We start from the raw sequence: 26,780 nt of genomic DNA, 5'->3' as shown, positions 1-26,780 counted from the left end.
ATAAGCCATGAAAGTTCAAGGCGGTTTACAACAAGAGGTGCTGGACAGTCAGCGAAGTGGTCACAATACAAAGTCATCAAATACAAGCTTACAGAATGGAAGAAGTGAAAAACTATAAGATTCATAGGTTACAAATCGAATCTTATAGTTTTTCACTTCTTCCATTGCTGTTTCTGAAAGGCTCACAATTACAAAATAAAAGTTGAAAGTGTGATTTGAACCCGAGTCCCTTGGTTCACAGTCCACTGCACTAACCACTAGACTGCCTTTCTGCTCTGTGTGGACATTGTTAAAGAATGCTGCCATACAGATGTCATGTCCCTTATTTTCCCCAGTTCATAATTTGGATGTTTATCTCACGTATTTTCAAACCGAAACATCCATACTACAAACAGGAAATCTTGAAGTATTTCCTATTTGAAAAAACATGACAGGTGGACATTATTTTGAAAAAGCCCCTCCATGTGTTTTAATGCTTGCAACCAATCCTCATCTTTACCCCTTGAATTATAAAAGCTATACCCTCTTTACCCATTTCTCAACCCCTCCTTCCAAAAAAAACACCCTGCACACATTAAAAAAAAAAGGCATTTAAAATGTGACATCTGGGATATAATTCGGCAGAATGGAAAGCACAGTTACTTACCGTAACAGGTGTTATCCAGGGACAGCAGGCAGATATTCTTGACTGATGGGTGACGGCACCGACGGAGCCCCGGTACGGACAATTTTAGAGTGATTGCACTCTAAGAACTTTTTAGAAAGTTCTAGCTCGGCCGCACCGCGCACGCGCGAGTGCCTTCCCGCCCGACAGAGGCGCGCGGTCCCTCAGTTAGTATAAGCCAGCTAAGAAGCCAACCCGGGGAGGTGGGTGGGACGCAAGAATATCTGCCTGCTGTCCCTGGATAACACCTGTTACGGTAAGTAACTGTGCTTTATCCCAGGACAAGCAGGCAGCATATTCTTGACTGATGGGTGACCTCTAAGCTAACAAAAAGAGGGATGGAGGGAAGGTTGGCCATTAAGAAAACAAATTTTGTAAAACAGATTGGCCGAAGTGACCATCCCTTCTGGAGAATGCATCCAGACAATAATGAGATGTAAAAGTGTGAACTGAGGACCAAGTAGCAGCTTTGCAGATTTCCTCAATAGGAGTGGAACGGAGGAAAGCTACAGATGCTGCCATTGCTCTGACTCTATGGGCCGTGACAGAACCTTCCAGTGTCAGTCCGGTCTGAGCATAACAGAATGAAATGCACGCTGCTAGCCAATTAGACAACGTACGTTTAGAAACAGGACGTCCCAATTTATTCGGATCAAAGGACAGAAAAAGCTGAGGAACTGATCTGTGGGGTTTCGTATGCTCCAGATAGTAAGCAAGAGCCCTCTTACAATCCAAAGTATGCAGAGCTTGTTCCCCAGAATGAGAATGAGGTTTTGGAAAGAAAACCGGTAGAACAATGGATTGGTTGAGATGAAATTCAGAAACAACCTTGGGGAGAAACTTTGGATGTGTACGCAGAACCACCTTGTCATGGTGAAAAACCGTAAAAGGTGGATCTGCAACCAGTGCATGAAGCTCACTGACTCTCCTGGCAGAGGTAAGAGCAATAAGGAAAAGTACTTTCCAAGTGAGAAATTTGAAAGGAGAAGTAGCTAAAGGTTCAAATGGAGGTTTCATTAAAGCTGAAAGAACCACATTGAGATCCCAGATAACCGGAGGGGCTTTAAGAGGTGGTTTCACATTGAAAAGCCCACGCATGAACCTGGACACCAGGGGATGAGCTGAAAGAAGTTTTCCATGGACTGGCTCATGAAAAGCTGCAATGGCACTGAGGTGGACCCTGATGGAAGAGGACTTCAGGCCAGAGTCAGACAAAGAAAGAAGATAATCCAACAACGTCTCCACTGCTAGGGAAGTGGGATCAAGATGATGAAGAAGACACCAGGAAGAAAATCTCGTCCACTTTTGATGGTAACATTGTAGAGTGGCTGGTTTCCTGGAGGCATCCAGAATGGAACGAACGGGCTGAGACAAAAGAGTATCAGTCGAGTTCAGCCCGAGAGATACCAAGCCATCAGGTGTAGAGACTGGAGGTTGGGATGCAGAAGGGTTCCCTGCTGTTGGGTAAGCAGCGAAGGAAACAGAGGAAGAAGAAAAGGTTCCCTGGAACTGAGTTGAAGTAGAAGGGAGAACCAATGTTGCCTGGGCCACCTCGGAGCAATCAGAATCATGGTGGCTCGTTCCCTCTTGAGCTTGAACAAGGTTCTCAACATGAGAGGCAGAGGAGGGAAGGCGTACAGGAACAGATTCGACCAGTCGAGGAGAAAAGCATCTGCTGTTAGACAGTGTGGAGAGTAAAGTCTGGAGCAGAATAGGGGCAGCTGATGATTGTGAGGAGCTGCAAAGAGGTCTATCTGAGGAGTGCCCCATTGATCGAAGATAGACTGCAGAGTCACGGGATCGAGTGTCCACTCGTGAGGTTGGAGAATTCTGCTGAGTTTGTCCGCTAAGGAATTCTGTTTCCCCTGAATGTAGATAGCTTTCAGGAAGAGATGGTGATCTATGGCCCAAGTCCAGATCTTCTGGGCTTCCTGGCATAAAAGGCGAGAGCCTGTCCCACCCTGTTTGTTGATGTAGTACATCGCAACCTGATTGTCTGTGCACAACAGAAGGACCTGAGGAAAGAGAAGGTGTTGGAAGGCCTTGAGGGCGTAAAACATCGCTCTGAGTTCCAGGAAATTGATTTGATGCTTCCTTTCCTGGGCTGACCAAAGACCTTGAGTCTGGAACTCGTTCAAGTGAGCTCCCCATGCGTACAGAGAGGCGTCGGTGGTGATGACTAGTTGATGAGGAGGCTGATGGAACAGAAGACCTCTGGATAGATTTGAGGATACCAACCACCATTGAAGAGACTGACGAAGAGATGATGTCACAGATATGTGTCGTGAGCAAGGATCCGACGCTTGGGACCACTGGGTAGCAAGGGTCCATTGAGGAGTGCGCAGGTGAAGACGGGCATGAGGTGTGACATGAACTGTGGATGCCATGTGCCCCAAGAGTACCATCATTTGTCTTGCTGAGATGGACGGCAGAGGAAGCACCTGGTGACATAGAGACTGAAGAGTCTGGAGACGATTGGATGGTAGGAAAGCTCTCATGAGGAGTGTATCCAGGATCGCTCCAATGAATTGAAGTCTCTGAGTGGGAATGATATGAGATTTGGGTAGATTGATCTCGAATCCCAGAAGTTGTAGAAACTGGATGGTTTGGTTGGTGGCCAGAAGGACTGCTTGAGCGGAAGTGTCTTTGATCAACCAATCGTCCAGGTAAGGAAATACATGCAGGTGGTGAGAGCGTAGAAATGCCGCTACCACAATGAGACATTTGGTGAATACCCTTGGAGATGAGGCAAGACCGAAGGGCAGCACCTTGTACTGGTAATGACAATGATTGATCATGAATCGGAGATATGGTCTTGAGGTTACATTGATCGGTATGTGAGTGTAAGCCTCTTTGAGATCGAGGGAGCATAGCCAGTCGTTTTGATTTAGAAGGGGATAAAGGATGGCTAAAGAAAGCATCTTGAATTTTTCTTTTACTAGATGAATGTTGAGATCGCGAAGATCCAGGATAGGTCTGAGATCTCCTGTCTTTTTGGGAACTAGAAAGTAACGGGAGTAGAATCCCTGCCCCTTTTGATCTAGAGGAACTTCCTCTATAGCGTTCAGAAGGAGGAGGGATTGGACCTCCTGAATAAGGAGGGCCGATTGAGGACTGTTCAAAGCAGACTCTTTTGGCAGGCTTTGAGGTGGAAGAGTCTGAAAGTTGAGAGAGTAGCCGTGGCGGATGATGTTGAGGACCCATTGGTCCGATGTGATTACTTCCCACCGGCTGAGGAACAGAGAAAGTCGACCTCCTATAGGCTGAGGCAGGAGAGCAGGAATAGGGATACTGGCTATACTGTGGAGAATGAAGTCAAAAGGGCTGTGACTTCTGCTGAGGAGGTTGTTTTACAGCTTGTTGCTGCTGCTGTTGTCTGGGAGGCTGACGTTGTTGTTGCCTCTGACGCCTAGGTTGCTGAGCAGTGGTAGTCAATGGACGAGCTGTGAAGCGGCGTTGATAGGCCGATTGCTGCCTGTATGGTCTTGGCGGAGGAGGCTTCTTTTTATTCTTGAGCAGGGTATCCCAGCGCGTCTCATGAGCAGAGAGCTTTTGTGTGGTTGAGTCCATGGAATCCCCAAAGAGCTCATCCCCTAGGCATGGGGCATTGGCTAACCGATCTTGATGGTTAACATCAAGCTCGGATACCCGAAGCCAGGCCAAACGACGCATAGCCACTGACATTGCTGTCGCTCTGGATGTAAGTTCAAAGGTGTCATATATGGATCTAACCATAAACTTACGTAATTGTAGAAGAGACGACAAGCATGTGTGAAAAGCGGGATGCTTTCGTGAAGGAAGATATTTTTCGAAAGAAGCCATGGTGGTAAGGAGATGCTTTAAATAAAAAGAAAAATGAAAAGCATAATTACTAGCCCTATTTGCTAACATAGCATTTTGGTAGAGCCTCTTACCAAATTTATCCATGGCCCTTCCTTCTCTGCCAGGAGGGACAGATGCATATACACTGGCTCCTGAAGTCTTTTTAAGGGTGGATTCGACAAATAAGGATTCATGTGGAAGTTGAGGCTTGTCGAACCCAGGAATGGGAATTACCTTATATAGAGAATCCAGTTTACGTGGGGCCCCTGGGACAGTTAAAGGAGTCTCTAAATTCTTATAGAAAGTTTCCCTCAAGATGTCATGAAGGGGAAGTTTCAAAAATTCCTTTGGAGGCTGATCAAAATCAAGGGCATCCAAAAAAGCTTTAGACTTTTTGGATTCAGCCTCCAAAGGAATGGACAAGGACTCACACATCTCTTTCAAAAAACTAGAGAAAGAGGAAGTGGCCTGTTTGGAGGATGGGTCAGGGACAGCCGAATCCTCCTCCTCTGAGGAACATTCGCCTTCAGAAAGAAAGGGTTCCTCTGAGTCTCCCCACAGATCAGGGTCCCTGACATGGGAAGAATGGTCCCGAGACTCAGGTGTCGACGTTTGCATGTGTCGGGTTTTGCGCACCGACTTACCCGACCTCATCGATACCGAGTCAGGAGAAGTTATCGGTCGCACCGGTGCCGAAGTCTGCACCGATTGATGGTGAGCTCTCGGCTCCGGTGCAAGGACTGGCATCGATACCGATGAGGTTAGGTGAAGCGGTACCGAGACAGTGGAAGCGGGTAACACGGGTTCCACAATCGGTATCGATACGGGTTGATCCACAACCGGTACCGGTGGCTCGGTGCGGACTGGCACCGGAAGGTTCGGTGTCATGATAGCAGGAAGGAGTCGTTCTAATTGCTCCTTAAGCTGCACCTGAAGGATGGCCGTAATGCGGTCATCGAGGGATGGCACCGGTACCGCTTTTTTCTTCTGCGGTACCTGCGGTGCCGCTCGACGCCCCGGAGATGAGGAGCCCGATGTCGAGGGACTCACCTCTATAGGGGCGGAGCGCTTCCGCTGGCGTCTTACAGGCGGCAGGATTGGACTCACTGCACTCGAGGCCGGAAGACGTTCCAGCGGGGAAGGCTTCTTAGCCGGCTTACCTGACTGTTGAGATGCCGGTGTGGAATCACGCGGCGTCGAAGACGAGGGTGCCGACTGAATCGGTGCCGAAGCCGGAGTCGAAGGAACGGGGTCGGACATCTCGGCACCGAATAACAATCGCTGCTGAATTTGGCGATTTTTCAATGTCCGTTTTTTTAAAGTAGCACAGCGGGTGCAAGAAGAGGCCTGATGCTCAGGACCCAAACACTGTAAACACCAGTTGTGTGGGTCCGTGAGAGATATAGGCCTAGCACACCGCTGGCACTTTTTAAAACCCGGTTGAGGGGGCATGAAAGTAAAAACGGCTTCCGCCAAATCGAAGGCCGAGGCTTCGATGGTGGCAGAAGGCCCCGCCGGGGAAAACCGAAAACTGAAGAATAAAAATGAAAGTTTTTTTTTTTTTTTTTTTTACAAATGGAAAAAAAGAAAAAAGGCAATTTAAGCCAAAACGTTTACGCGAGCGGGAAGGCAAGTTAGGAGAAAATTTCAACAGCCGTTGAAAACGCGTCTTCTTAGCTCCGCGGAAACTAAGAAACTGAGGGACCGCGCGCCTCTGTCGGGCGGGAAGGCACTCGCGCGTGCGCGGTGCGGCCGAGCTAGAACTTTCTAAAAAGTTCTTAGAGTGCAATCACTCTAAAATTGTCCGTACCGGGGCTCCGTCGGTGCCGTCACCCATCAGTCAAGAATATGCTGCCTGCTTGTCCTGGGATAAAATTAGGTTCCTATCTGGATAATCTGTTAATCCATGATGGACTCCGTATGCATGGTGTTCAATCCAAACTCGTAAACCGGGTCTTGTAGAAGTGACACGCGCAACTTTCAGCACCTCCCACATTCCCAGTGGAGTTTAGTGCCCCCTCCAGTTTACTCCCCAAAGCAATCAATCAGCACTGGAATAAAACACAAAGAAGAGGTACGGGAGAACTTCCTTGCCAACACTATACAATTCTGTTCTGCAACTTATAAAAGAACAATTAGTAATAAACATTTAAACATGCAAAACATAGCAGCAATAATAATCAACCTACTATAGAAACATGACGGCAGATAAAGGCCAAATGGCCCGTCTAGTCTGCCCATCCACAGTAACCATTATCTCTTTCTCTCTCTGAGAGATCCCATGTGCCTATCCCATGGCCTCTTGAATTCAGACACTGTCTCTGTTTCCACCACCTCTTCCGGGAGACTGTTCCACGCATCTACCACCCTATCTCGTTCTTGCAAGCTCCGTCCTCATCTGCACAAGCCTCAAAATCATAAGTGTTCCAGGCTTGTGCAGTTAAAGCAGAGCTTACAAGAATGGGGCAGGGACTGCAACAAAACGGGGAAATTGAGTTCCTGCGGGGAACGGGACAAATTTGTCCCCGTGTCATTCTCTAGTTTTTACTCAGGATGTCCTCAAGACAGCGCTTAAGCCTTTGAAAAATTTCAAAAGGCAAGCTTGTCACCAGGGGAACGTACCCCAAGCTCTGAAGTGGCATACAGCAGGCTGGCCTCACAGGTTCACCTGAAGGTTTACCCTGTGAAGCTGCAGTCAGGTTCCGTGGAACCTGTAATCTTTCCCTAAATAAGGGATTTCAGGGCACTGAAGCTACCTAAAAAGACAAACTCACAAAAAAAAAGAAAGAGCACCTCAAACACCCTTGCATGGTTCGCTTGCAAAAGGAAAAGGTGAAGGGGGCACTACATTTCATTGGCAATGTGGGAAGTGCTAAAAGCTGTGAGTGTCATTTCTGCAAGACCCAATTCACGCGTTTGGATTGAACACCATACGTATGGAATCCGGTATGACCACAAGGGACCTAAAAACTAGGATCTGTGAACAACCTTAAACGTAACAGAAGCTCAGAGGTTATAGTTCAACACTGTGCTGCATTTAAACATACTTTTAATGACTTATGTTGTCTGGCGATAGATCATGAACCAAGAATGTTACGAGGAGGCGATAGAATAAAAAGATTAAGACAACGTGAACTTAGATGGATTTATATGCTCAACAGTATGCATCCCTTGGGACTTAACACTACTGCAGACTGGTCAGCATTTGTGTAATGTTTATTTATTTGTTCATTTACAAATTCTGCTGTTCTTTTCTGTGTTGGACATTTGTCATCCAATCAAAATGTCTGAAAAGTTTTTGGCCTATTGCGCATGCACCGGTGTCTTGTGCTTAAAAGCACCATTTTTTAGTGCAGGTTTGTGTGATAACAACTCAAACGACAAATGCTTTAAGTAAGTACTGTACTTTATAAATGTTTTAGCGAACAAGACATATTCTTTATAATTCATTTGTCTTTGTGCTTTTTTCCTAGCCCGTAAATCAATTAAAACCCTGAGGAAGCCGCATGCTAGCGGCGAAACAGGTCCCCGTTGGATACAGCCTATGGGAACTAAGCAATTTATCTTGTACTACTAAACTACAAGATAAGTGCCTTTTTAGCTTTTTTGATATGTCTTTGCTGTAATTTGCGTATTTGCACCAGTTTTGCTGCTATTTTCTGTGCTTTGCCTATTTGCACAGTTAATCGTTGCTAATGTTGCACAGTAAAATCATTGCTTATTTGCACAGAGTTACTGTTGGGTAGTTGCCGGTTTGCACTTGCAAATTTGCACAGTTTTTTGATAAAAAGAAAAAATCAAAAACACAAAAAAATTATTAGATAAAATTTGAATACTTATTCAATATAGGATAGAAACTCGTTATTACAAAGAGTAGTGTAATATTAAAATTTTTGACGAATTAAGTCATACATTCATCATGAAGGTTTTTTAGATCGATGAAAGATAACCACGCCACAATTCCATATGTGGACTATAACATTATAATCCGCAGGAATGGCAACTCTGAGATCTTTTTCCTTCATGTTGATTTGGGTATGTAGGTCATCTATTTTGATGGCTTTTTGCTTTTTTGATTAACCCCTTTGGTGGATCGATTTAGAGGTGGGAGGCCATAACTCCACCCTTGGAAACCTTTAACAACAACTTTTTCATATCCAATCCCAATTTTCCCAAAGGAAATATTGTGGTTGTACTCTAAAGTTCTGTGCAGTGCCTGCTTGTCAGCTTTTTCCTGCAGCTGAACATAAGAATTGCCATCTCCGGATCAGACCCTAGGTCCATCAAGTCCAGCAATCCGTACACGCGGAGGCCCCGCCAGGTGTACCCTGGCAAAGTTTTACTCCCCATATCACTCTATGCTTCTCATAAGGAGATGTGCATCTAGTTTACCCTTACCCGTATCACTCTATGCCACTCATAAGGAGATGTATATCTAGCTTACCCTTAAATCCTAGAACGGTGGATTCCGCAATTACCTCTTCTGGGAGAGCATTCCAGGTGTCCACCATTCACTGCGTGAAACAGAACCTCCTGATATTTGTCCTGGACCTGTCCCCCCTCAGCTTCAATCCATGCCCTCTTGTCCGTATCACATTGGACATTGTAAATAGCTGTTTTCCCTGCTCTATTTTTTCGATTCCTTTCAGTATTTTGAAAGTCTCGATCATGGGGGCGTGGCTTGGACGCGAACGATGACGGTTGGATAAAGAAAGAGCTCCATACAGACAAGCTTAAATTTCAGAAAAACTACAAAAAAAAAACGTTCTTGATGGCATAATAAATTGGAGTTTGCCTCTTTGATTGGGTCGGAGAGATATTTGAAGGAGAAATTCGGGAGAAAAAGGTGCCGTTTTTGTTTGTTTCCTGGGAGGCGTGGTGAAGGGCTGAATCCGTCTCAGCGGCTTTTCAGTGTTGCCAGGAAGGGCTGGTCCGGTACGTCGTGAGGCCAGAGAGGCTTTCCTTCCCCTCCTCTTTGGCAAGATTAAAGCTCTCCGGCGTAGAGCGCAGGAGGAAAGATTTCCCGAAGGTGGGGTTTTGCAGGCGGTTGCTCGGTGCACCACGACCGCGGCCATCTTGGATCGGAAAAAAAAATAAATTTAAATAATCTGGGACTGCCGGTGAGCTGCCTAGTGATAGGGATAAAGGTTTTTAAAAAAAAAAAATGCCTGATGCCTGTCAAACTAGGGAAATGGGCTGCTTTGAAATAGCTGTCCTCTGCTGGAGATGAGGTGAGGTCTACAGTGAAATCTACTTGGCAACGGTTTTTTTATTTCCTTGCTGCTAACTTCAAAATAAACTGTGAAGGATCAGTATAAATGTCAATCTCTGCTGCTGTAATTGAAGAGATTCAGATATAGGAGATTGTAGGTTTTTGGGCTCTGAGAAAAGGACAAATAAAAGGATTGGTAATTTCTTTGACCTGAAGAAAAAGTGACATTAAGGCAGTTGAGAGACACTGAAATACATATACATGCACATTGAAAGATTAAAGTAAATATACTGCATGGAATATTGCTCTCCTCGGTAAAGGCTGCGATTGGGCTTGTAAGAGGAGAGCCAGAAAGGAAGGCTGCAAAATTTTTTCAGCTGAGGCTGGATGCCAACAAAGAGTTTGCAATAGAGCCTAAGACAAATAACTTACAGTTGCTTTAAGAATACTGAAAAAAAAAAAAAAAAGGGGCGTGGCTTGGACGAATGGTTGGATAAACGAATAGCTCCTTACATGCAAATATATTAAAAAGAATTACTACCAAATATTTTAAAGAAACTAAAATATATATTGAAACATGACTTCAACTAAACAAAATAAAACTGACTTGGGAGCTGGAACATCGGGAAGCAATAAGAGGTCGAAACCTGAGCCAGGTACACCCTCTAAAATCCCATTACCAACAGAAAAAAATCTGGATGTTATGGAAGAACTAAGACAAATAAAAGAAATTGTCTTAGATAGTAACAAAAAACTACAAAAAGCAATGGAAGATGCTGCAATTCTAACTAAAAGAGTGGACATCACAGAAAATAGAATCTCAACATTAGAAGATATTACAGAACAATTAAATACAGATATGAATCACAGTAAAATCATATGGAAAGAAATAACAGAGATAAAAAAAAATCTTGAAGACAGCCGGAATCGTGAAAGACGGAATAATTTAAGAATAATCGGATTACCTGAAGGAGTGGAAAAGAATGATCCGATTGCATTTCTTGAAAAATTTCTTCCCAAAATACTACCACTGAAATTTAAAACGGAACTGGAAATTGAAAGAGCTCATAGGATTCCAACACAAAGAAATAACACTCAAACAGGTCCAAGAACTTTAATTTTTAAACTTTTAAGACATCAACAAGCAATTGAAATATGCCAAATAGCCAAGGAAATCAAAAATCTTAAATGCCAAGATTCAAAAATATACATTGTCCCGGACTTTGCAAAAGAAACAGCAACAAGAAGAAAACAATTCTTAGACATGAGACCACAACTAAGATCTCTAGGAGCTAGATTTGGGCTCCTTTACCCGGCAATTATGAAGGTTACCATTGCTAACAAAACGCAAAACTTTACGGATCCAAAAAAACTACAGGAATTTATAAATCAAATGGAGCAACCTATGACAATCTAAAGAACAATTAATGAGTTCATACTAAAGACTACTGACGGTTAAAGATAGATCAGAACGGAAAGCAATGGAAAAAGAACACACAAGGATCGAATTAAAGACTTAAACAACTTGCAACATTCTCCATGGAAAACAAGAAAACTGAAAAATACAAAAAAAAAAAAAAAAAAAAAAATTCTAGAATTCTACTCAGAATAAATAGAATAACTTACTGGAAGGAATGAAAATGAATTGAAACACATCTCCGAACTCAAATGATGACGAAGAAAGTTTTTACAACAAACTTAAAGATGTACTGATTGAATGAGAAATTTTGAAAGCGGAGTAATAATAAGAAAGAGAATCATCCTTCAATCACAGAGAAGATTATAAAAAAAAAAAAAAAAAATAAGACGAAATGATTGGTTTGCTATATTTCCGGTTGAAGGTGGTACTTCGGGATTAATTTTGCGTTTCAAATACATTAAAATGCGTTTTAAATATGAAATATATGAAAAGAATGTATTGGGGACGCAAAAATTGCCTGAAAATTTTTTTAAAAATATATATCTCAAATTTTATGTTCTTTTATTTATTAAGTTGAATTTTAGTACCCACAATTATTTAACCTGGCAATCCTCTATGGGAGATAAAGGAAGAGTTTTTGGCACAGGACTTCACTCTCGTCTGCACAGGCCTCAGATACTTTAAAATTATAGATATCTAGAGAGTATGCTATTGAGACAGAACTTACAAGAACACTGATGGGAGTGTTAGCTTCTCTTAATTGACAACTCTCTCGTGAAACAGAAGAAAATAATGAGTATAAGAGATGAGGGGATTCCTGTGCTGAAGACTCTTGTTACAGTTCTGAGGAAAGAGGCTAAATTGGAAAGCTTTTTAAAGTAAAAATAATATACCACCTGAAAAGAATTGAATTATAATTGAAATGTTCTTAGATATAAGTGATTTAATATAATCATTCTTATGGATTTAAAGACATACAAATACAGAAAATAATCTTTCAATACATAAGAATGAAAAACTTTTTACTTATTCTTATAATTAATAATAAAATAAGAGAAAATATACAGAAATAGAGAAAAAATGGTAGTACTTTAGATAATTATTAATAGCTTGTCGGAGTTATCTAAATCTAACCTAAACCTGCGTATCCAAGTTTTCGTAATTAATAAGGGGGGGAAGGGAGGGATAAGAGGGATGGGAGGGAATAAAAGGGAAATATATAATATAATCATGGGAATAAAGGAAAAAAGAGAAAAGAAATACTTAAAACATTGGGAAAATATACATAATTTAATACCTGAAAATTTAAAAATAAATGGATATTAAAATTATGTCTTTAAATGTTAACGGTCTAAATCATATGATAAAAAGGAAAAAAGCACTATCATTTTTAAAAAGGCAAGATGCAGATATATGCCTTATACAAGAGACCCACCTCTCACATATAGAATCTAAAAAGCTAGAAGGAGGCTGGGTCAAACAGTGTTTTTTCTCACCAGCTATAGGGAAAAAAGCAGGTGTTGCTATTTTAATTAATAAAAAATGCTCTGCTTCATTTAAACTAAAAGCTTCAGACATTCATGGAAGATGGATAATGGTGGAAATGAATATGGGAAATACTACCATGACGTTAATCAATATATACGCCCCTAATTCGAACCAAAATGAATTCTTTAAAACTCTTCAACAACTGATCATACCACTGGCTACTTCAAATCTCATAGTAGCAGGGGACTTCAATGCTGTAATGGATCCTTTATTAGATAAAAACCCAAGTAGAGTTATGAAATCAATGGGACTAGATAATTTGATTCAATCTTGTGATTTAATAGATATATGGAGAATACTTCATTTTGATGGTCGGGAATTTTCTTTCTGTTCTCATGTTCACAATTCCTTTTCAAGAATAGATTATATCTTTACTTCAAATCATCTTGCACATCAAGTGACACAAGCAGCCATTGATCCAATTATTCTATCTGACCATGGTGGAGTGTGGATCAAAATTAAAACTACAGATCAAAATAATAACAGACCAATTTGGAAAATGGATAATACACTGTTGGTTGACCAAAACTTTTGTGAAAATCTTCTAACAAAAATGAAAGAATTTTTTCAAATAAACGATAATGATGATATTAACAGAGAAACTTTATGGGATGCTTTTAAGGCATCAATTAGAGGACAAATAATTTCTTATTCGGCTTTTCTAAAAAAACAAATTAAAAAACAATTTTTAATCTTAGAAAAAGAGATTAAAAATTTAGAATCAAAACTTATAGAAAAATGGGAATATTCTATTCAACAAGAATTATTAAAATTAAAAGGTAAATATAATGAGATCTCATCTAAGATGATTAGGAAAGATTTATTTTCTCAACAAACATTGTACTATGGTAATTCAAACAAATCAGGAAGAATATTGGCAAATTATCTTAAAGCGAAAAAAAGAAAAACAAAATTAATAGCAATAAAAGATGAAAATGGAAATACATATACACAAATTGAACCTATTTTAAAACAATTCTTGAAATTTTATAAATCTCTTTATTCTTCCGAAAATTATCCAAATAAAGAAAAAGATGGTTTTGAATTTTTAAAAATGTTAGAGGGTCCAAAAATTCCTGAACATATAAAACGAAGTTTGGAAGAACCAATATCACTAAAAGAATTAGGAACAGCTTTGAAGTCCCTTAGAGTTGGATCCGCTCCAGGTGGTGATGGATATACAGTGGAATTTTATAAAACATTTCAAAATTTTTTATTACCCTATTTATTAAATCTCTATCAACATCAGCTCAATAAAGGTTGTATTAAAGGCACTATAGCAGAATCTTTGACTATTGTTTTGCCAAAGTCCAATAAAGATCCCACTTTGGTCTCAAACTATAGACCAATATCTTTAATAAATGTAGATGGAAAATTATTAGCAAAAATACTTGCGCTAAGATTAGCTAAAGCTCTCCCCCATATAATAGGTATGCATCAAACAGGATTCGTTGCTCAAAGACATTCATCTCACAATACCAGATTAACATTCCATATGTTATATTTAACAAAGAAATTGAATGAACCTACTTTTGCAATTTCATTAGACGCAGAAAAGGCCTTTGATAGAGTAGAATGGCCTTTTATGTATCAAGCAATGGAATGGTTTGGTATAGGTCCTGGATTTATACAAATGATACAAACAATGTATAGCTCCCCTTCTGCTAGACTATATATTAATAATACGTTTTCAGAAAAATTTAATCTACAGAGAGGAGTTAGACAAGGATGTCCCTTATCCCCTTTGCTGTTTGATATTGTTTTAGAACCCTTAATATTAGCCATCCAACAAGCTAAGGAGATACAGGGTATACCTCATTCAGATAAAGAATATAAGATATCTGCTTATGCAGATGATTTATTACTATATCTGAAGAATCCAGAATCCACCATTCCACATCTACTTGAATTGATTGAGAAATTTGGAAATTTTTCAGGATATAAAATTAATTGGAATAAATCAGAGATTCTTCCACTAAATATACATTGTACAAAAGGTTTATTTGATACATTCCCTTTTGTTTGGAAGGAAGAATATATTAAATACCTTGGAATTTTGATAACAAAAACAGTAGATGAAACAATGAAAATTAATGAAAAATGCTTATTACAAAAAGTAATAGAAATGTGTGAGCAATGGAATCCTTTGCATTTATCTTGGTGGGGAAGAGTACAAACTGTAAAAATGATGATTTTACCGGTAGTATGTTACCAAATGGGGATGATACCAGTTTTCTTTCAAGATTCGTTTTATACAAAAATAAATAGGACTTTGACAAAATTTATATGGCTTAATAAAAAACCAAGAATTGCTCTAGTGTCATTACAAAAACCAATTAAGGAGGGAGGGGTAAATTTTCCCAACTTTTATAGGTATCATCAAGCCTATATCTTACGTCATGGTATGTATTGGATCCTCCCAGAACCCACAGATAATATTCCAGACTGGTTTTGGCTAGAATGGAGGCTTATGTTTCCATTACGTCTTAATCATGTAATTGGTATCAAAATGCCAAGGTTATACAAAGATCATAAAATATTTATGGATACCTGGAAAACTTTAAAATACATAAGTAATCTTACTCAAATTCCAATTAGTAAATCAACCAACCAAACTATATGGCTAAACCCCAAGATCAAAATTGGCGGTTTTAAAGTCATCTGGAAACATTGGATGATAGCAGGCATTCGCACTTTGGATGATGTAATTAAAAATGATAAATTGCTGGAGTTTTCACAATTGCAACAAAAATTTGGTCTCAATAAAACACAATATTTTAAATGGTTGCAATTGAAGCAATCTATTCAGAAAGGGTTCCCTGAATGGAAAGATCTCGCTAAATATCACAGTTTGGAATTCTTATGTTTCCAGATGGACTCAATAGGTCACAAAGCCGCACAGTGGTATAAATTAATATCCGGATATATAAATAAAAAACCAAAAAATGGTCTTAGAGACATTTGGAGCATTGAGATAAAACACCAAATTAGTGCATCTCAATGGCCACGACTTTGGTCTTGGAGGCTAAAATGTACGGTGTCAGCATCTATGAGACAAACTTGGTTTTTTCTTCTTCATAGAGCTTTTTGGACCCCTACTCGTTTACAAAAAATAGATAGTTCAAGATCTAATAGATGCTGGCACTGTCATATTGAAATTGGGACATTAGATCATCTTTTATTCTTTTGTCCATTTATCCTATCATTCTGGAAATCAATTTGGCCCCAAATTAACAGAATGTTAGAAAATCCAGTAGCCTTGACTTATGATACTATATTATTTGGAACAACTATGAGAGCAAAAAGCCAAATTTCATCCAGTAATAACAAACTTTTATTTATTTTAACTGGAATTGCAATACAACAAATTACATTCAATTGGAAACAACATGATAGATTGAATTATATGTTCTGGTGGAATTCGGTATGCCACATATATAAAATGGAACTCGCTATTGCAACACACAAAGGATACATGAATAAATTTAAAAAAATATGGGGACCATTAACCGATTTTTGTAAAGAAGGATAATTTTTCCCATAAATAAAACTGGAAACATCTGAAGACCGTTAACATGATTTCTCTAATGAACTTTTCCCATGATAAGATAATTATAAAGAGGGAAATGGGGTGGGTTTTTCAATTTTGATTATTACATACTAAATTAATATTTAAAGAATGTATAATAAAATTGATTTATGTATTATTGGTTGGGAAGGAGGGTGGGACAGGGGATTATTATATTAATGTTAAACTTGATATTAATATATGAGTTAGTCAAGTGTGTATTTAAGTTTCTATTGAGTTTATTTGTAACACTTGTTGTAACACAAAAAAAATGAATAAAGATTTAAAAAGGAAAACAAAAAAAAAAAAAAAAAAGAAAGTCTCGATCATATCCCCTCGCAGTCTCCTCTTCCCAAGGGAGAACAACCCCAGTCTCTTAAGTCGTTCCTCGTAATCCAGGTTCTCCATACTTTTCACTAGCTTTGTTGCTCGTCTCTGCACCCTCTCCAGCAGTTTTATATCCTTCTTTAGGTATGGAGACCAATGTTGGATGCAGTATTCCAAGTGTGGTCTGACCATGGCTCTATAAAGTGGCATTATTACTTTCTCCGATCTACTCGTGATTCCCTTCTTTATCATGCTAGAAAGGATTTTCTTCCTCAAATGTCTCCAAAAGTACTGCAATTCTTGAAACCTTCAGGCTGCCAATCAGACAGACCCCGACCAAGACCTCCATCCCCATGGACGTTGAAGTGCGATGACGTGCCGGCTTCATATTTCCCACCCTCAATACCTCAAGGGTTTTATTTATGTATTTTTAAAATTTCTATACTGTCTAATTCCTAGGTGGTTTATAATATATCCACATACATAATACTTTAAAATAGTACAAAAGAGGGAAAAATCATCAAAACCTACATTACACCGTCAATCCTCGATCAGAACAAATCAGACCCTATAAGAAAGCATTAACAAACAATTGTGTTTTGAGGAGTTTTCTGAAAGTTACTCTATTTTCTTAACTGCCCTACCATCGAATTCCATAATTTCACTCCAGCATAACAAAAGGCCATTGCATTACATATTTCAGATTAACATTAGCCTTTAGAAGAGCAGAATTTTCAGAATGTAACAATCTTTTGGGTTCTTACTAGAGAATGAAACGGGGACAAATTTGTCTTTGTCCCTGGAGGAAACTCATTTTCCCATCCCCGTGAGTTCTTTTCTTGTCCCTGTCCCGTTCTTGCAAGCTCCGTCCTCATCTGCACAAGCCTCAAACACTTTAAAATCATAAGTGTTTCAGGCTTGTGCAGTTAAAGCAGAGCTTACAAGAATGGGGCAGGGACTGCAACAAAACGGGGAAATTGAGTTCCTGCAGGGAACGGGACAAATTTGTCCCCGTGTCATTCTCTAGTTCTTACTCAGGATGTCCTCAAGATAGCGCTTAAGCCTTTGAAAAATTTCAAAAGGCAAGCTTGCCACCAGGGGAACATACCCCAAGCTCTGAAGTGGCATACAGAAGGCTGGCCTCACAGGTTCACCTGAAGGTTTGCCCTATGAAGCTGCAGTCAGGCTCCGTGGAACCTGTAATCTTTCCCTAAATAAGAGATTTCAGGGCACTGAAGCCACCTAAAAAGACAAACTCACAAAAAAAAGAAAGAGCACCTCAAACACCCTTGCATGGTTCGCTTGCAAAAGGAAAAGCTGAAGGGGGCACTACATTTCATTGGCAATGTGGGAAGTGCTAAAAGCGGTGAGTGTCATTTCTGCTAGACCCAATTCACGCGTTTGGATTGAACACCATACGTATGGAATCCAGAATGGATTTAACGGAAAAGATCAATGTTCTAGTTGGGCCCATGACAAGGCAGAAAAGCACAGTTACTTACCGTAACAGGTGTTATCCAGGGACAGCAGGCAGATATTCTTGACTGATGAGTGACGGCACCGACGGAGCCCCGGTACGGACAATTTTAGAGTGATTGCACTCTAAGAACTTGGAAAGTTCTAGCAGGCCGCACCGCGCACGCGCAAGTGCCTTCCCGCCCGACAGAGGCGCGCGTTCCACAGTTAGGATAAGCCAGCTAAGAAGCCAACCCGGGGAGGTGGGTGGGACGCAAGAATATCTGCCTGCTGTCCCTGGATAACACCTGTTACGGTAAGTAACTGTGCTTTATCCCAGGACAAGCAGGCAGCATATTCTTGACTGATGGGTGACCTCCAAGCTAACAAAAAGAGGGATGGAGGGAAGGTTGGCCATTAGGAAAACAAATTTTGCAAAACAGATTGGCCGAAGTGTCCATCCCGTCTGGAGAATGCATCCAGACAATAGTGAGATGTAAAAGTGTGAACTGAGGACCATGTAGCAGCCTTGCAGATTTCCTCAATAGGCATGGAACGAAGGAAAGCCACAGATGCTGCCATAGCTCTAACTTTATGGGCCGTAACAGAACCTTCCAGTGACAGTCCGGACTGAGCATAACAAAATGAAATGCACGCTGCAAGCCAATTTGACAATGTACGTTTAGTAACAGGACGTCCTAATTTATTCGGATCTAAGGACAGAAAGAGTTGTGGAGATGATCTGTGGGGCTTAGTACGGTCTAAATAGTAAGCTAGAGCCCGCTTACAGTCCAAAGTATGCAGAGCCTGTTCTCCAGAATGCGAGTGAGGTTTCGGAAAGAAGACAGGCAGAACAATGGATTGGTTGAGATGGAATTCAGAGACAACCTTAGGGAGAAACTTTGGATGTGTACGCAGAACCACCTTGTCATGATGGAAGACTGTAAAAGGTGGATCCGCAACTAGTGCATGTAGCTCACTGACCCTCCTGGCAGAGGTAAGATCAATAAGGAAAAGTACCTTCCAAGTGAGAAACTTGAAAGAAGCGGTAGCCAAAGGTTCAAATGGAGGCTTCATTAAGGCGGAAAGAACTACATTGAGATCCCAGACAACAGGAGGAGCTTTAAGAGGTGGTTTCACATTAAAAAGACCCCGCATGAACCTGGACACCAAGGGATGAGCTGAGAGGAGTTTTCCATGGACTGGCTCATGAAAAGCAGCAATAGCACTGAGGTGGACTCTGATTGAAGTAGACTTGAGGCCAGAGTCAGACAAAGAAAGAAGATAATCCAGCAAGGTCTCCACTGCAAGGGAAGTGGGATCATGATGATGAAGAAGACACCAGGACGAAAACCGTGTCCACTTCTGATGGTAACATTGCAGAGTGGCCGGTTTCCTGGAGGCATCCAGAATGGAACGAACGGGCTGAGACAAAAGAGTATCATGAGAAGTCAGCCCGAGAGAAACCAAGCTGTCAGGTGCAGAGACTGAAGGTTGGGATGCAGAAGGGTCTCCTGATGTTGCGTAAGCAGCGAAGGAAACAATGGAAGAAGAAAAGGCTCCCTGGAACTGAGTTGAAGTAGAAGGGAGAACCAATGTTGCCTGGGCCACCTTGGAGCAATCAGAATCATGGTGGCTCGTTCCCTCTTGAGCTTGAACAAGGTTCTTAACATGAGAGGTAGAGGAGGGAAAGCGTACAGGAACCAATTGGACCAATCGAGGAGAAATGCATCTGCTGCCAGAAGGTGAGGAGAGGAGAGTAGAGCCTGGAGCAGAATAGGGGCAGCTGGTGATTGTGAGGAGCTGCAAAGAGGTCTATCTGAGGAGTGCCCCACTGAGCGAAGATGGACTGCAGAGTTAAAGGATCGAGTGTCCACTCGTGAGGCTGGAGAATTCTGCTGAGCTTGTCCGCCAAGGAATTCTGTTCTCCCTGAATGTAGATAGCTTTCAGGAATAGATGGTGATCTGTGGCCCAAGCCCAAATTTTCTGGGCTTCTTGGCACAAGAGGCGAGAACCTATCCCACCCTGCTTGTTGATGTAGTACATCGCAACTTAATTGTCTGTGCACAGCAGGAGGACTTGAGGAAAGAGAAGATGTTGGAAGGCCTTGAGGGCATAAAACATTGCTCTGAGTTCCAGGAAATTGATGTGATGCTTCATTTCCTGAGCTGTCCAAAGTCCTTGAGTTTGGAACTCGTTCAAATGAGCCCCTAAGGCATAAGGGGAGGCGTCGGTGGTGATGACAAGTTGATGAGGAGGTAGATGGAACAGAAGACCTCTGGAGAGATTTGAGGATATCAACCACCATTGTAGAGACTGACGAAGAGATGATGTTACAGATATGTGACGTGAGCAAGGATCCATTGCTTGGGACCACTGGGTAGCTAGGGTCCATTGAGGAGTGCGCAGGTGAAGACGTGCAAGTGGTGTGACATACACTGTGGAGGCCATGTGACCCAAGAGTATCATCATTTGCTTGGCAGAGATGGAATGTTGTGGAAGCACCTGCTGACATAGAGATTGAAGCGTTTGAAGACGGTTGGACGGCAGGAACGCTCTCATGAGGACTGTGTCCAAGACTGCTCCAATGAATTGAAGTCTCTGCGTGGGGATGAGATGAGATTTGGGTAGATTGATCTCGAACCCCAGCAACCGAAGAAATAGGATGGTCTGGTTGGTGGCCTGAAGTACTGTTTGAGATGAATTGGCCTTTATCAACCAATCGTCCAGGTAAGGAAACACCTGAAGGTGGTGGGAACGCAGAAAAGCAGCCACCACAATCAGACATTTGGTGAACACTCTTGGAGAGGTGGCAAGACCGAAGGGTAGTACCTTGTACTGGTAATGACAACGATTGATCATGAAGCGTAGGTACTATCTGGAGGCCAGATTGATCGGTATGTGAGTGTATGCTTCTTTGAGATCGAGGGAACATAGCCAGTCGCCTTGATTGAGAAGAGGGTAAAGAGTGGCTAAAGAGAGCATTCTGAATTTCTCTTTGACTAAGCATTTGTTGAGATCGCGAAGATCTAGGATGGGTCTGAGATCTCCTGTTTTTTTGGGGACTAGGAAATAACGGGAATAGAATCCCTGCCCCTTTTGATCTAGAGGAACTTCCTCTATGGCGTTCAGAAGGAGGAGGGATTGAACCTCTTGAAGAAGGAGTGAAACCTGAGGAGTGTTCGAAGCAGACTCTCTTGGCAGACTTTGGGCAGGAAGTGTCTGAAAGTTGAGAGAGTAGCCGTGGCGGATGATGTTGAGGACCCACTGATCCGAGGTGATGGTTTCCCAATGGTTTATGAAAAGAGTAAGGCGTCCTCCTATGGGCTGCAGAAGGTGGGCAGCAGGATGGAGACTGGCTATGTCCTGGAGAACCAAGTCAAAAGGGTTGAGTGGATTTTTGTGAAGGGGGAGGCTTCACTTGTTGTTGCTGCTGTGCCGGTCTAGTAGCTTGTCTCTGTTGTTGCCTCTGACGCCTGGGTTGTTGTGGGGCCTGTGGTAAAGGACGAGCCACAAATCTACGCTGCTGGCGACTGCTGGTAGGCCGACTGCTGGCGAAAAGGCCTGGTAGGTGGGGTTTTCTTTTTGGTTTTGAGAAAAGTATCCCACCTGGTCTCATGAGCTGAGAGCTTTTGTGTAGTGAAGTCCATGAATTCTCCAAACAGCTCATCCCCTAGGCAAGGTGCATTAGCCAGTCGATCCTGATGATTGACATCAAGTTCTGAAACTCTGAGCCAGGCCAGGCGACGCATGGCCACCGACATAGCCATGGCCCGAGAGGTCAGCTCAAAGGTGTCATAGATGGATCTGACCATGAACTTACGGAGTTGTAAGAGCGATGAAGAAGTTTGGCGAAAAGCAGATCTTTTACGGTCAGGGAGGTATTTTTCAAAAGATGACAAATTCTGAATGAGATGCTTTAGGTAGAACGAAAAATGAAAAGCATAGTTCCCAGATCTATTAGCTAGCATTGCATTCTGGTATAACCGCTTGCAAAAACTTATCCATGGCCTTACCTTCTCTGCCAGGAGGGACAGAGGCGTATACACTAGCCCCCGTGGATTTCTTTAAAGTAGATTCCACTAGTAAAGACTCATGGGGGAGTTGCGGTTTGTCAAAGCCAGGAATAGGTATGACCTTATACAAGGAGTCCAGTTTGCGAGGAGCTCCTGGAATGGTCAAAGGTGTCTCTAGATTTTTATAGAAAGTCTCTCGCAAAATATCATGGAGAGGCAATTTCAAGAATTCCCTTGGAGGCTGGTCAAAGTCCAGTGCATCGAGAAATGCCTTGGATTTTTTGGACTCAGCCTCCAAGGGAATAGAGAGAGAGTCGCACATTTCTTTGAGAAAAGAGGTAAAAGAAGATGCATCAGGCTTAGAGGACGGATCTAATACAGAAGGGTCCTCGTCCCCTGACGAACACTCTCCCTCAGAGAGAAGCGGCTCTTCTGAATCACCCCACAGATCAGGGTCCCTTACCTGAAAACTACGGTCCCGAGACTCCAGTGTGGAGGGTTCTAGGTGTCGAGTTTTGTGAGTCGACTTACCAGACCTCTGTGAAACGGTACCGGGAGATGTTATCGGGCGTGCCGGTGCCGAAGTTTGCACCGCCTGGTGTAAAGACCTCGGTTCCGGCGCTAAAACTGGCATGGATACCGAGGAAACTGTTTGTACCGGTACCGACAAAGTGGATGCCGATAAGAGGATGCTCCACTGCCGGTACCGGTAGCTCAGACCGGACCGGGACTGGAAGACTCGGTGTCAGAAGAGCAGGCAGGAGCTGCTGCAATTGCTCTTTAAGCTGAATTTGCAGGACGGCGGCAATTCGCTCATCCAGCGAAGGCACCGGTACCGCTTTTTTCTTCTGTGGTACCTTTGGTGCCGCTCTACACTCCGAAGAGGAACCCGAGGTCGATGGGCTAACCTCAATCGGAGCGGAGCGCTTCCTTGGGCGCCTCGAGGTCGCCAGGATTGGGCTCGCTGCCACTGAGACCGGAGGGCGCTCCAGCGGGGAAGGCTTCTTAGCCGGCTTACCTGAGGAATGCGACGCCGGCGCGGTGTCGATGAATTAGGTGCCGACTGCATCGGGGCCGAAGTCGGAGTCGGTGCCGCCGAATCCGACGTCTCGGTACCAAACAATAACCGCTGTTGAATTTGGCGGTTTTTAAGAGTTCTCTTTTTCAGAGTGGCACAGCGGGTGCAGGTGGACGCCTGATGGTCAGGACCGAGGCACTGTAAGCACCAGTTGTGCGGGTCGGTGAGAGAAATGGGCCTCACGCACCGCTGGCACTTCTTAAAACGGGGTTGGGGGGGCATGAACGTAAAAACGGCTTCTGCCAAATCGAAGGCCGAGGCCTCGATGGTGGCAGCAGGCCCCGTCGGGGCGAACCCGAAAAAATGAGAAAAAAAGAAAAGAAAATTCTTCTCTTTTTTTTTTAAAGAAAATAAGTAAAGAAGGGAATAAAATACCGAAAAAGTTTACGCGAGCGGGAAGGCGTTAGAGAAAAAATTTTCAACAGCCGTTGAAAGTGCGTCTTCTTAGCTCCGTGGAAACTAAGAAACTGGGGACCGCGCGCCTCTGTCGGGCGGAAAGGCACTCGCGCGTGCGCGGTGCGGCCTGCTAGAACTTTCCAAGTTCTTAGAGTGCAATCACTCTAAAATTGTCCGTACCGGGGCTCCGTCGGTGCCGTCACCCATCAGTCAAGAATATGCTGCCTGCTTGTCCTGGGATAATATCCCATTTCTGTCCTGGGCAAAAGGAAGCTGGACTGCAGCAGGTAGGCATAAGATGAAAAGGGGGGTGGAGCAGAGTTAAAAAAAGGAAAAAATATGCATAGAAAAGTGTGAATAAGCATACAAACACAAAAATTAGGAGGTAGAAATATCCCTGGCTCCTAAATGTTCTGTTTTCCCCATCCATGTATTGATTGCTTCTCTGTATATTTGAGAGCTGCAATTCTGAAGATGACAAAGCTGGGTTGTCCTTCTTCAGGACATGAGAAATGAGCAAAATCGTTATAAGAAAAAGAAAAAAGGAAACTAAACCACCTTACTAAAATTTCCAGGATGCCCAAAAGAAAACATCCCTCCTGTTTATTCCTCTCTGCTGTGCTAACACATTGTGATCAGGAATTCAGAGTTGCACAGTGACAGACATAAGCGTTTCTTAAAATATTACATTACTGGATGTTGTGCATCACCCTAGAGCCTAGGTTAATCTGTAAAGGATATTTATAAGGTTTAAAATACACAAAAATAAAGGAAGAAAGGGGGCAAGAAGATTAAGGGTGAAAAAAAATAAAAAAAGGACCAGAGATCTTTCCAACCATGGATCAAGGTATCCGGAAAACATTACATTTGAAAAAAATTGTGAAAAGGAGCAGTAGTTTAAACAGGTCTTTAAAAAAATTTACTTCCCACAATTTAATATTTTCTCCTCGTCCAACATATCATACCATGTAATTAAAGCAACCTACCTGAATGACCTTGTAGAAGTATGCATATTGCCGAGCTGTGTTTTTATACTGACTGAAAACATCATGTATTGCCTGTGTGGACTGAAGATACTGCACTTCTTCCTCTTCAAAATATAGCGGGGTGTCGTATTCACTGGGAAGGGTCATGATGTAAGGCAGCCAGAAAGAACTGGGATTAGCTCGTTCACAGAGAAGATGGAAGGCCAGAGTAATGTTTCCCAAGGCCTGAAGGATTCGATCTTGAGAATACAGAGAACCTAGATGGATCAACAAAGCACAATCGGAATGCTGCATATAATTTCCTGCAAATGTATAACACATTCTAAATCCAGTGGGCTTTAAGTACTGATGGCCCATGCAAACACAGATAGGCAAACCAGGCACCATACTATGGACAAACATCCGAGTACTCAGACTTTCAGTGTCATATACACACATACACACACAAAAATAATCTGTGCATAAGTATAAGGGGAAGTAAGTTTAACCTTGATGTAATGCAAGCAATTATTTAATAGTGTATTTTGCCTTTTCAGTGCACAAATTTATTTTGGTCTAGCATTTCCTCAGCTTCCAGCTCAGTCAGAAACAGCCTTTACTGAGCTTTTCCTTACAAATATTGTTTAATATCCCTCTGTCTAATCTAGCACCAACTCAACAAATCAGCAATAGAGAATGATATAGGGAAAGGGACCTGCATGTACCAGAGGTTAAAAAAAAAAAAAGTGTGTGTGTGTGTGTTGGGGCGGGCGGGGGGGGGGGGGGAGACCATCCTGCAGAAGCAGTAAAGCACAGTTACTTACCGTAACAGGTGTTATCCAGGGACAGCAGGCAGATATTCTTGACTGATGGGTGACGGCACCGACGGAGCCCCGGTACGGACAATTTTAGAGTGATTGCACTCTAAGAACTTTGAAAGTTCTAGTAGGCCGCACCGTGCACGTGCGAGTGCCTTCCCGCCCGACAGAGGCGCGCGGTCCCCAGTTAGGATAAGCCAGCTAAGAAGCCAACCCGGGGAGGTGGGAGGGACGCAAGAATATCTGCCTGCTGTCCCTGGATAACACCTGTTACGGTAAGTAACTGTGCTTTATCCCAGGACAAGCAGGCAGCATATTCTTGACTGATGGGTGACCTCCAAGCTAACAAAAAGAGGGATGGAGGGAAGGTTGGCCATTAGGAAAATAAATTTTGTAAAACAGATTGGCCGAAGTGTCCATCCCGTCTGGAGAATGCATCCAGACAATAATGTGATGTAAAAGTGTGAACTGAGGACCAAGTAGCAGCCTTGCAGATTTCCTCAATGGAAGTAGATCGGAGGAAAGCTACAGACGCTGCCATAGCTCTAACTTTGTGGCCCTTAACAGAACCTTCCAGTGTCAGGCCCGACTGAGCATAACAGAAAGAAACGCAAGCAGCAAGCCAATTGGAGAGAGTGCGTTTAGATACAGGATGACCCAACTTGTTAGGATCAAAGGACAAAAATAGTTGAGGAGATGATCTGTGGGGCTTAGTACGTTCAAGATAGTAAGCCAGAGCACGTTTACAGTTCAAGGTATGCAAAGCCTGTTCACCTGGATGAGAATGAGGCTTTGGAAAAAATACAGGCAGGACTATGGACTGGTTAAGATGAAAGTCAGACACAACCTTAGGAAGAAATTTGGGGTGTGTACGGAGAACCACCTTATCATGGTGAAAAACAGTGAAAGGTGGATCGGCCACTAGTGCATGCAGTTCACTGACCCTCCTGGCAGAAGTGAGAGCTATAAGGAAGACCACTTTCCAGGTAAGAAATTTGAAATGCGCTGTGGCCAAAGGTTCAAAAGGAGGCTTCATTAAAGCGGAAAGAACCACATTGAGATCCCAGACCACAGGAGGAGGCTTGAGAGTTGGTTTCACATTGAAAAGGCCCCTCATGAACCGAGAAACCAAAGGATGAGCCGAGAGGGATTTTCAATGAATTGGCTCATGAAAGGTAGCAATGGCACTAAGGTGAACTCTGATAGAAGTAGATTTAAGAGCAGAGTCAGACAAGGAAAGAAGATAGTCCAACACCAGTCCCTCTGCTAGAGACATGGGATCATGGTGATGTAAGATGCACCAGGAAGAAAACCGAGACCACTTCTGTTGATAACATTGGAGCGTGGCCGGTTTCCTGGAAGCATCAATGATAGAGCGGACAGGCTGAGAAAGAAGTGAGTGAGCCGAAGTCAGCCCGAGAGATATCAAGCTGTCAGGTGCAGAGACTGTAGGTTGGGATGCAGTAGGGTCTGCTGATGCTGAGAAAGCA

The 26,780-nt window shown here is 42.5% G+C and overlaps 1 protein-coding gene across 3 annotated transcripts in view; it reads right to left on the bottom strand.

Moving 5' to 3' along the window:
• The window catches only part of SETD3 (SET domain containing 3, actin histidine methyltransferase), a 243,069-nt gene that overhangs the window by 145,498 nt on the left and 70,791 nt on the right, over positions 1–26,780 (bottom strand). For all 3 annotated transcript variants that reach the window (XM_033952232.1, XM_033952233.1, XM_033952234.1), the window contains one exon: positions 24,494–24,750. In XM_033952232.1, the coding sequence (XP_033808123.1) occupies positions 24,494–24,750 (257 nt within the window). The remainder of the gene's footprint in view (positions 1–24,493; positions 24,751–26,780) is intronic.

This window comes from Geotrypetes seraphini, chromosome 7 (assembly GCF_902459505.1).
Source record: "Geotrypetes seraphini chromosome 7, aGeoSer1.1, whole genome shotgun sequence".
Lineage (NCBI taxonomy): Eukaryota > Metazoa > Chordata > Amphibia > Gymnophiona > Dermophiidae > Geotrypetes > Geotrypetes seraphini.
This window is presented reverse-complemented; position numbering and strand designations above follow the sequence as displayed.